We start from the raw sequence: 10,672 nt of genomic DNA, 5'->3' as shown, positions 1-10,672 counted from the left end.
TTCTCTCCCCAGTGTTGTTTTTCAAAAATTCCTTAGCTATTCTTAATTATGTAGAATTTCAGGTAAATTTTAGAATCATTTTGATCAAATTACTTAAGAGTGTTTCCTTCCAATTTTCAGTACAGTAGTATTATGTTCATGAAATCCTTGAGGAAAAGTCAGCATTGCGGTTCAAGTTTTTATATTTTCAAATCTACTTTTGCAAACAGCCTAGTTTTTTGATTTTTTTTTCATGATAGGTAAGTACATTTTTGTTATACTTACGCATAGGTATTTTTTCTCCTATGAATATAAGAGATTCCTTTATGTTTGTTTATAGCTCTTTTTTTTTTCTCTCTATTTACTCCAGAGGATGAACAATCACTATAGGCCTGGTGTTCAACACCTTCTGTGGGAAGACTGACTTTTTCAAGAGCAGGCTCCCGGGTCACTAGTGCAGAGGTACGGATCAGCAGGTGTACTGATGAAGAGGAGACAGGGGTCTCCAAACAGCAGAGTCTGGAGTCTAGTTATTTGCAGAGACTGTCCGTGAATTGATGAGGAAGACTTAATGAGAGGAGAGAGGTGTCTAGAATCGAGAAGTCTCCCTCTCTGGCTGTTGATTGCAGAGACCCAAGACAGCAATATAATATTGCTCACATTGACTCAGCCACTCCACAGTAATGGGACATTCCACAAAGTGTTTGGCAAATATTTGGTTAACAGCACTCACTGTCAGTGCTTTAGAATTTTTGTAATATTTCTAGATTTCCTGGTATTTCTAGGGAGTAACAAGTATGTATAAGGGTGGTGAGGCATTATTAGAATGTGAGAATTCTACAAAGCACTGACTTACAGGACAACAATAAGTTATGTATGAATCTTGGGCAGTTAAAGCCCAATCCCAGCTTCATCACTCCATTGGTATACCTCAATCCATAGGTAAAATAAGAAGGAAAATGCAGTAATCCCTTGGTCATGAATGCATCTTGTGGCCCATTCATTATCAAGTTACACTGCTATCCAGAACAACAGCTTTATCCACAAACAGATGAGTTCAAATTTATAAGGAGCTCAGCAACTGACCTTAAAAAAATCAAGATATGAATATTCATAAATGATTTGCATCTATCACATTTAGTACTGTAAAAAGATCCATTTTCTAGATGCCTCCATAGATCACCCTGATAACATGACATTGGAGAGGAGCCAGGACTTGAAAGTGAGCCTACCCTGGAGTCACTTCACAACCCAGTCATACCATTTAGCAACCCTGCCATGCTGAGCCCATCACTAAATATCACAACTGTGGTTTCCACCATTGAAAAATGCAGACTAGTAACCATTTCCAAGGACAAAGATGGAGTCACGTATATGGCCAATAGATTGGAGTCAGGCCATTGGATGTTGGCCCTGTTGCCTCATGGTTGCGTGGCTGTGACCCGGTTACTTGGCTTTGTAGGGCCTGTAGCTTCCTTCCAACAATAGAGTGGCTGGTTTGGTTAAGCCTCAGTTTGTGGAGAGTACTTAGAACAGAGCCTATGTCAATACAGCTCCTATCCCTCCAGGGCTGCTGTGAGAATGAGATGAGATCCAGATCCTGACAGGCCTCCTTCAGTGACAGGCACAGGACAGGTGTTCATTGGAAAGCCTGTGCCATTATTGTAGGTATACTATTCAGGGAGCGAGAGTGAGATTTCACATTGGCCTGATTTTCCTGATTTAGGAGGTACACTTTCTACCTGTGTAATGACTGCCACCTAAGGCAAAGAAGGAAGAGAATCCTACCCTTAAAGGGATGCAGGATTTGGCTTAAGATTAACAAACGGGACTGAATCTTTCTGCTTCATTTTGTATGCATGTGTGAGTTGATCTCAAAGGGGTCACATTAGAAAAGTTCCTCTGGGGCAGAGGAACACATTTATTTTACAAAAGTGGAAAGTAAACAAGATGGACTGCTTTCGCTACGAAAATGCCAAATTTTAGGGCAAATTGAGCCATTTTAGAATTTCTTGGGTTATGATGTGCCGAAGCGCAAAAATGTCTGGATTTGTTGAAAAAAGCAACTAAATGAGACTTTAGGAGATAGCAGTTCCTGTGAGTTCAAGACCAGCTCCATCTGAACAGATTCATTAACTTGCTGAGCTCATTCATCTCCCCAGGCCTGTTTGCTTTTCCATGTCAGGAAGAGGAGATTCGAAGCGGCCTTCCCTCTGGGTGGAATGTGGGTGGAGGGAGGGCACCGCCAGTTCTGTCAGGACTCTAACCCTGCTGATTCCACTTCCTGCCAAACCTTGCAAGAGGGCATTTGTGAAGCCCGGAGAGGAACATCAGGAAGAGAGATGAAGGGACAGAGATGGCCTGCAATGACAGATAGCTGGCACTTATCCTGGGCAGGCTCCTTGACTGATACTGCCATACATCACACCTAGGCTCGAGCTCCTAAGATAGGGATAAATCATTTATCCTAACTTTATCACTTATCCTACCTGAAAAGTCAGTTAGGAGGAACCTGGTCTCTCAGGTTCCCAACAACAAGGGCTCTCTTTCTGTTTATACAAGAAGGCCATGTCCTGATAATACATTGCCAAGTGACTTCAAGGAGGAACCTGGTTGGCCCTGCCAAGCAGGCTGGGCCATGTATATGCAGGACTGGGGGTTGAAGGCTGCCTGTGCCCTGTAGAGGACTGTAGATCCCACCTGACACCCACTCATCCACTTCATTGGCTGGCTCACTTTAAGCCCTGGGACCAGTATACTGAGAGCTTAAAAGGAGAGACCTGGAACTCCTCCCAGCATCCCTAACTACGTGGAACCCAACAGAAGCCTTACATGGCACTCAGTGGGTCTGTGGTTGGGAGGGGCTATGTCAAAATGGACAGTGGCAGAGAGCCATAAGGGGGTTTCTGTAAGGCATAGCTATGGGTCTCCTTGGGTTTAGGTGAGAGATGGGGTTGATTTCATGTAACTCTAGATGCTTCTACTGACTGTTTGGGTGGCTGTGGGAAACTTTCTGGCCTTCTATGGGCTGTGTACATTTTTGACCTTAGTGTCATGAGATGGACACTCCTGCCCATAAGATTTCAGGTTGGACATGCTGAGATGACAATGGAGAGGCCGGGCAGAGATGGGAAACTCTCTATATACAATCACTTGACCACTGTCCTCCAAATTTTTGTTTCACAGGACTGATCACTGGAATTGCTCATACTCACACCTTGTTGGACAGGAGGACATTTCTGGCTTCTTTCCTATGTCCACTTTTGGCCTCTGGCTTTCCCTCTTCTTGAGGTGCCACATTTTCACAGCTGTCCATCTGGTTCTGTCCATACTACCTGAGGGAACTTCTCGGGGTGGGTGTCTCCTCTTGTTCAGAGCACAAGACTGGTGAGTGTCGGTGTGGGCATGGGGGCAATTGCAAGGTGGAGAGGCTCCATGAGAAAGCACATGGAGAATGGTCATCTGTGCCAACCTTGGCTTGGCCTGATGGCCTTTATGAAGACACTGAGTGGAACAATCTCTTGGGGAGCCCCAGAGCCTCCATCACCGAGTTATGCCCTGTTGCATGTCAGCCAGCAACAGAGGCCTTCTCATTCGCTTCTTATCAATAGTATCCAGAGGCTTTCGGCCAGCATGGACATACTAAATATGCACACGCCCAGCCCATGAGGGCTGGGTTTGACTCCATTCAGGTGGTATTACCTGAGCTGCAGTCACAGAGTTCCTGGGCACTGACTGTCATCCTCCAGGCCCTTCACTTTCTCTTTGTAGAAGGCTCGAGAATGGGGGGAAGGGTCTGGGCACATGAGCCCCAAGGAAAGTCAGAAGAGAACTCTCAAGGGTCTGGCCTCATCAAGGCAGCCTTCCAGTGACTTGAGAATAACCATCACAAGGTCATAAAGCTGACCTCATAGGGAACTGGGTGAATGAAGGAAGTGAACCAGGCCCAAATTCAAGTCCAACTCTCTGAGTCCTAGACTTTGAACATGGAACAGGTCACTCAGTTTTTCTTTGATTTGCCCCTCAAGGCAAACTGGGAATCTACTAGCACCTTCTGTACAGTTACTAGGACGATGAAAACAGGGAAGGTTCTGAGGCTCACCTTTGGCCCACCAGATGACTCACTAAATAACAGCCATCCGTATTGTGACATTCCAAGGAAGACAACTAAGTGATGTGTTTTTTTCCCTATGTCACAGATGATAAAAGAAGACCAGAGATTTAACACCTGGTAAAAGGGTCAGTGTTGTCCCTACAGAACTATCAACCACATACACCAGCCCTGCTGGTCTCCAGTAAATAGCAGGAGGACTGCACAGGGGCCATGCACATACACTGTCAGGGAAACTCATGAGGGACATGACCTGTCCCATGTCTTAGGCATTCCTTCTAGCATAGGCCCAGTCATGGCTCTGAGGCTATGAGGCACAGTACCAAAGGGCAACTGTTCAAGGGCCACAACGGTGGCCATTCTTCCCATTGGGAGCATCCCCGTGTTTGGCTCACCTGGTCCCTGGGATGATACCAAGTCAATGGCATTGGGCGGCAGCTTGGCATTGGGCGGCAGCTTGGCATTGGGCGGCAGCTTGGGTAGACATACTGGCAACAGGAGTCAGGATCGCCCTGAAAAACAAATGTAGAGAGGGATATGTCGTGGACAAGCAGATGTCCTCAAAAGGGAACATGTGGTGGGCCTTGGGTCTTGAGCAGGAGTTCCAGGAAGAGGAGGGGATTTGAATTTGGGGGGCACACAGGGAGAGGGTAGAAAAGTGGTATCAATGCCCTTCTTATGAGCAGGTACCTGAGACCTGGACAGAGAGAAGAGGAAGGCAGTGAGGAGGCCAGGAGGAGACCTTGACCTATGGAAGGCCCTCAAGCACATGGCCTCTGGAGTTCAGGCCTCTCTGGCCCTGAGTGGATAGGCCCAGGCCTTGAGACTGGAACAGACCATCGGTAGTGGCCTTGTCCTCTGGAGAGCATGTTTGTCTTCTTTGTGGCCCATTATCAGGGGAGTTGCTGGCCTGGCCTCTCAGCTGTCTGTGAGGCTTTAGAGGGGCTAGAAGCTCCCAGCAGGAGTAATGTATCCAATCAAGACAGGCAGAACCAGGGAGGAGGAGCACAAAGCTGGTGGTAATTGGGTGCTCTTCCTTCTTCAATACCATATTTTGTAGGAGCCTGTGCACCTTTGTCCAGGCCCAAGGCTTGTTGCCTGGCCTGCTTCTCCCTCACCGAGATGGGCCCTGGCACTTCTGAGCTAAGGAGGGCTTCTCAGGCTTTGACATTATATCCTAGGGCTCAACCCCTGCACAGGCAACTTGTGATGTAATTCAGGGTCTGTATCTGTGCCTCTTCCTGTTGTGACTCTTGTCATTCTATCTTTGTGAGCTGTAGAGTCCTGGGTTGTGCTTTTCCTTTGCCCTGTACAAATAGCCTGGAGTCAGGCCTGTCTGGGGGCAATGACATTTCTGGGGTTTTCATGGTGGGAAGAAGGTGGCTCAGCACTGGTCCTTTTTGTTTGTATTGTCCTTAAACTTAAAGTCTCTTTGTCACTTTCTTGTCTTACCTACCATGGACCAGGAACCTGAAACAAAACCCACTTCTCCAGGGTTAAGTCTCTTGAAGATAGAGACTGGCCAGAAGTTAGCTATTTGCATAGTCCAGAATTCCAGATTTTAATAACAGAGCCCTTGTTGATGGAACAGTAAGCTGGTGTGGGGTGAACCCTCATTTTTACTGCCTTCCTTAGCCATACGTTTTGGGCCTCTGGTTATTCTGTGGCATGAAATGAACAGTTCCACAAATTCAAGTCCTTCCTAATCTGGGGGACACAGCACTTCCACTGATGGGCCCCTCTTACCTCTACTGCTCTGGGTCCACACCCACAACAGGAGACGATCACTGTGGGGCATGTATTTATAGGTGGTGGAGGTGGTGGAGGAGGTGGTTTGTCTTCTTCTGGGTCCTAGGAAGGAAAATACCTTTCTGCATCATAGTCTGGGTGCTGGGGAGCTGGACATGTGGTTGTTGGCACGGGGACCCTGCACTTTGGGGCTGCTTGGATAATGTTTTGGGTTACATGAAAAGAACAATGAGCCAGGCATGGTGGTGCACACCTATAATCCCAGCAGTTTGGGCAGCTGAGGCAGGAGGATCAAGATTTCAAAGCTAGCCTCCGTTAACAATAAGGCACTAAGAAACTCAGTAAGACCATGTCTCTGAAAAAAATAGAATATAGGGCTGGGGGATATGGCTCAGTGGTTGAGTACCCTGGTTCAATCCCTGGTACCCTCCCCAAAAGAGAAAAGACAAGTGAGTAGCATCCCACACCAAGGGGAGTATATGCCACAGGAGAACAGTAAAAAGTCCCCCTGTTTGCACATCTGACTGTTCCCCAAACTGCCAAAGACCTCACTTCTGTGTTCTTAGCTCTCAGATACTCCCTTGCTGGAGGGTGTTGTTCAGTGGCCCTGCCTCTGCAGATGCCTGTCACTCCAGCTGGCTATGGCAGGTGCAGATGCAGCCTTCCCAGGCCAATTTGAAGCCAGCACAGATTCCACCTGGGCAGGGAGGCCAGCTTCCTTCCACATTCCAGTCCCAGGTGCCCCTGACCCAGACCCACCCCCAGCCCTGCCAGGAGACAGGGATGAAGACACATTCAAAGGAGCCAAACCAACCTCCAGAGTCTGGAGATGGGAACGAGCACCTGAAACTTGAGGTTCCTATTGCAAAAGGCTCCCTGATTGCTCAGCATTCTACAGTAAGTCCTTTGAGTCCCACAAAAAGCCCACTTATTTTAGTAGAAATCATCACATTTTCTGAACATGCCTTCAAGGCACTATTTTTGTAGCACAGATTCATGGTTAAGAATTTCTGGGTGCCTGGAGGGGTGTTGTTTGGGTGATATCAACCTAGTCAATGCCCTCCCCAGAGCCCTCTTTGACCCTCTGTTCCCACTGTCTTTCCCCAGGTAGGTTGAGCTCCAGGGCACAGGCTTCATGATGCCTCTTTGAAGGTCAGTGGTGTTCTCAGGTAAGTAACAAAGTCATGATTCAAACCTGCACGTACCTTTTCTGGTGGTGGCTTCAAGATATCCTGGAATGTTAAACAGACAAAAATCAGGAACTGGAGGGGTGTCATGGATTCTGCCTGGGCTCTGCAGTCAGAGGGGACACTGGGATGGAGCAAAGAAATGGAACATGGCTTGGCTTTGGTTGTGTGTGTGCGAGCGTGTGTGTGTGTGGTGGGGGGCAGGGGTTCCCTGTGCCTATGGTGCTCAGTCTAGCAGGCTCCACCTGACCCAACGGGTGTCTCATGCTTCCTAGAAGGGTTATGGAAGATGAGCCAGGCCAAGAAGCTACCCCTAGAGAGGCTCAGCTGCTGGAGTGCTGCACATCTAACCAGAACCTACCTGGAGCCAGAACACACTCTGGCCTCTCTTCCTCTGGAGATCCTGTCTCTGGTGCCCTCACTTGCCTCCCCACCTTGGGACAGTCATAGGCTTTCTCTGCTCACTGCTCCCACTGTGCACAATGAGGACCCTCCTGCCCTGTGCTGGCTGTTGTCCTTCCCACATCAGCTCTTTCTGCTTCCATTCTCTAGTTCTCTGTGATGTTCCTTCCAACCCTGTTCTCCAGAGCCTCTGCCTTCCCTAATGCCCCCAGGTGCCAGTCTCAGTCCTTTGCTATTGTTTTGCTGTACTCAGGACACTGACTGCATCCTACTCACAGTGACATCTCACTCTCATGCCCTGAATGAACTCAGGTCTGGGAGCTCCCCATGGCCAGGAGGGTACCTGCTTCCTTTCTCTACCTCTGGAGCCCATCATGGGCCTCTAGTCATTGGCACTCAGCCATGGGAGATGAAGAAGTGGCAGAAAGCACTACAAAGGTGCAGAGATCCATGTTGGTTTAACAGCTCCTCTGGCCCAGAGGTTGCTACAACTTCCTCGCCAGCATCACTCTGCATTTGGAGCCATGTGCATTTCACAGGGTCCCTCTCCTCCTCTTCCTCTGACACAGAGGCCAGCCCCAGGTCTTTGTTCATCCAAGGCCTGATCAGTTGCTAAGAGTTCCTCCTGGTCTCAGAGGTTCTGAGTGTCCTCTCTCAAGGTCTCAGGGCAGGCCTGAAACCAGTATCTAGGGTTCCCAGGCCAACTCTAATAGCCTCAGAAGGAGACACTCTATGAACCAGCTGTGTCTAGAGTCTGGGAATGTGAGGTCAGTTTGTGCCTTCACTGGATCTTGTGATAGCTTCAGAGCTCATGGGCAACTGCTTTGGATGCCGGACCTCTGCCTGAGCCCAGGGCTGTGTGGGTGGACATACTCACTCTGAAGAAGTATCTCCAGCAACAGTACACCAACAGTGGGATCAGTAGCAAAAGTGGCAGCAAGGCAAGCAAGCGCTTGTCGAAGGGCACTTTTGAAATCATTCTGTAAGTGCCAGTGACAGAATGTCTGACAAAGAATCTGGCAGAGCTGCTGACAGTGGTTATAACATCGCTTCTTACAGCAGCGTTCATGCCTGTGACAGCAGTGTTAGTGCTGCTGACAGTGCTGCTGACAGTGCTGCTGACAGTGCTGCTGACAGTGGTGCTGACAGTGGTGCTGACAGTGGTGGGGACAGGAACTCCAAAGTTGCCCAGTGTACCCTGTAAGAGAAGAATGGACCTGACAGCACTATTGCCACAGGCCCTGGGAAAGACTTGATTGGCTTCCACCTGACGGCCCACCCCCTGCTTCCTATCTGTCCCACTTTTAGTTCTCAGGTTGCCTGACCTTCAGGGAGCATATGGGATAAGGTATAAGTGGGTACAGAGAGAGCTGCTGACCCTGCTGCCTCTGGTCCTGAGGATAGAATGCCCTGAGCCCAGAAAAACAAGTCCCTAAAGCCTCATGTCTGATGAATCTGGCCCTCACTGCTCACCGCGGCTGACAATAAAGTACTTTGTCCTGCCCACATCAGTCCTCAGGGCAGTGAATTAAAGAATGACCCGGAATGAGCAAATACAGGCAAATATTGATCACTCCAACAAAGAGGTAAGAAAGCAAATTCAGGCAGCAAAAGAGTACTTCGATCTCTCTTGAGATAGAGACTCTGGAAAAAAAAACAGAAATACTTGAAATGATGGATCCAATAAATCAAATAAAAATCTCAGTAGGAAGCATTACCAAAAGACTAGATCACCTGGAAGAAAAAACATCAGATAATAAAAACAAAGTAAACAAGCTGGAAAATAAAGATGACCACACAGTGAAGATAGCTAGAAACCATGAAGAGAACATCCAAGAATTATGAAACCGAATCAAAAGACCAAATCTAAGAGTTATTGGGATAGAGGAAGGCAGAGAGTTTCAAACCAATGGAATGTACAATCTCTTTAATGACATAATATCAAAAAAATTCCCAAGCATGAAGAACGAATTGGAAAACCAAATATAAGAATCTTCAGGACACCAAATGTACAAAATTACAACAGATCTACACCAAGGCACATTATAATAAAAATGCCTGGCATACAGAATAAAGATAGGATCTTAATAGCCACAAGAGAGAGGAATCTGATCACATATAGGGGGAGACAAATTCGTATTTCTGCAGATTTTCAACCCAGATCCTTAATGCCAGGAGATCATGGAACAACATATACCAAGCTCTGAAAGAAAATGGATGCCAACCAAGAATCTTACATCCATCAGAACTAAGCTTTAGATTTGATGATGAAATAAAAATCTTCCATGATAAACAAAAGTTAAAAGAATTTACAAGTAGAAAGCCTGCACTACAGAACATCCTCAGCAAAATATTTCATGAAGAGGAACTGAAAAACAATGATGAAAATCAGCAGAGGGATTACACTAAAGGAAAATCTAATCAGAGAAGAAACCAAGTCACATTAAATAGCAAAAATAAACAAAAATGACTTGGAATACAAATCATGTCTCAATAATAACCCTGAATGTTAATGGCCTAAACTTATCAATCAAAAGACATAGATTAGCAGATTGGATGAAAAAAAAATAAAAGACCCAACAATACACTGTCTCCAAAAGACTCAACTCATAGAAAACAAACAAACAAACAAACAAACAAAAACACCCACAGACTGAAGGTGAAGGGTTGGGAAAAATCATACCACTCACATAGACTGCGGAAGCAAGCACAGGTTTCCTTCTTCATATCAAATAAAGTAGAATTCAAACTAAAGTCAATCAAAAAGGATAAAGGAGGATACTACATACTGCCCAACGAGACTTAACAATTATAAATATATATGCCTCCCAAAATGGAGCATCTACGTTCATCAAAAAAAACTCTTCTTAAGTTCAAGAGTCAAATAGACCTCAACACAATAATTTGGTGTGACTTAACACACCTTTTTCATCACTAGATAGATCTTCCAAACAAAAGCTAAACAAAGAAACTATAGAACTCAATAATAGAATCAATAACTCAGACTTAACTGACATATATAGAACATTTCATCCTTCAATGAGAGAATACACTTTCTTCTCAGCAACACATGGATCCTTTTCTAAAATAGACCATATACTATGCCACTAAGCAACTCTTATCAAATATAAAAAAGTATAGATACTACCCTACATTCTATCAGATCATAATGGAATGAAATTAGAAATCAATGATAAAATTATAAATAAAATCCACTCCAACACCTGGAGACTAAATAATATTG

General features: G+C 46.1%; 1 protein-coding gene across 1 annotated transcript in view; it reads right to left on the bottom strand.

Moving 5' to 3' along the window:
• Window positions 1-3,692: 3,692 nt before the first annotated feature.
• The window catches only part of Antxrl (ANTXR like), a 37,744-nt gene continuing 30,764 nt past the window's right edge, over window positions 3,693-10,672 (bottom strand). The window contains exons 12-17 of the mRNA XM_076835199.1: window positions 8,486-8,626; window positions 7,045-7,071; window positions 5,837-5,941; window positions 4,781-4,787; window positions 4,486-4,578; window positions 3,693-3,775 (exon numbers count right to left, since the gene is read on the bottom strand). Coding sequence (XP_076691314.1) covers window positions 3,693-3,775; window positions 4,486-4,578; window positions 4,781-4,787; window positions 5,837-5,941; window positions 7,045-7,071; window positions 8,486-8,626 — 456 coding nt within the window. The remainder of the gene's footprint in view (window positions 3,776-4,485; window positions 4,579-4,780; window positions 4,788-5,836; window positions 5,942-7,044; window positions 7,072-8,485; window positions 8,627-10,672) is intronic.

Source organism: Callospermophilus lateralis, chromosome 15 (assembly GCF_048772815.1).
Source record: "Callospermophilus lateralis isolate mCalLat2 chromosome 15, mCalLat2.hap1, whole genome shotgun sequence".
NCBI classification, from domain to species: domain Eukaryota; kingdom Metazoa; phylum Chordata; class Mammalia; order Rodentia; family Sciuridae; genus Callospermophilus; species Callospermophilus lateralis.
Note: the sequence above shows the minus strand (reverse complement) of the source record. Positions and strands in the feature narration are given on the sequence as shown.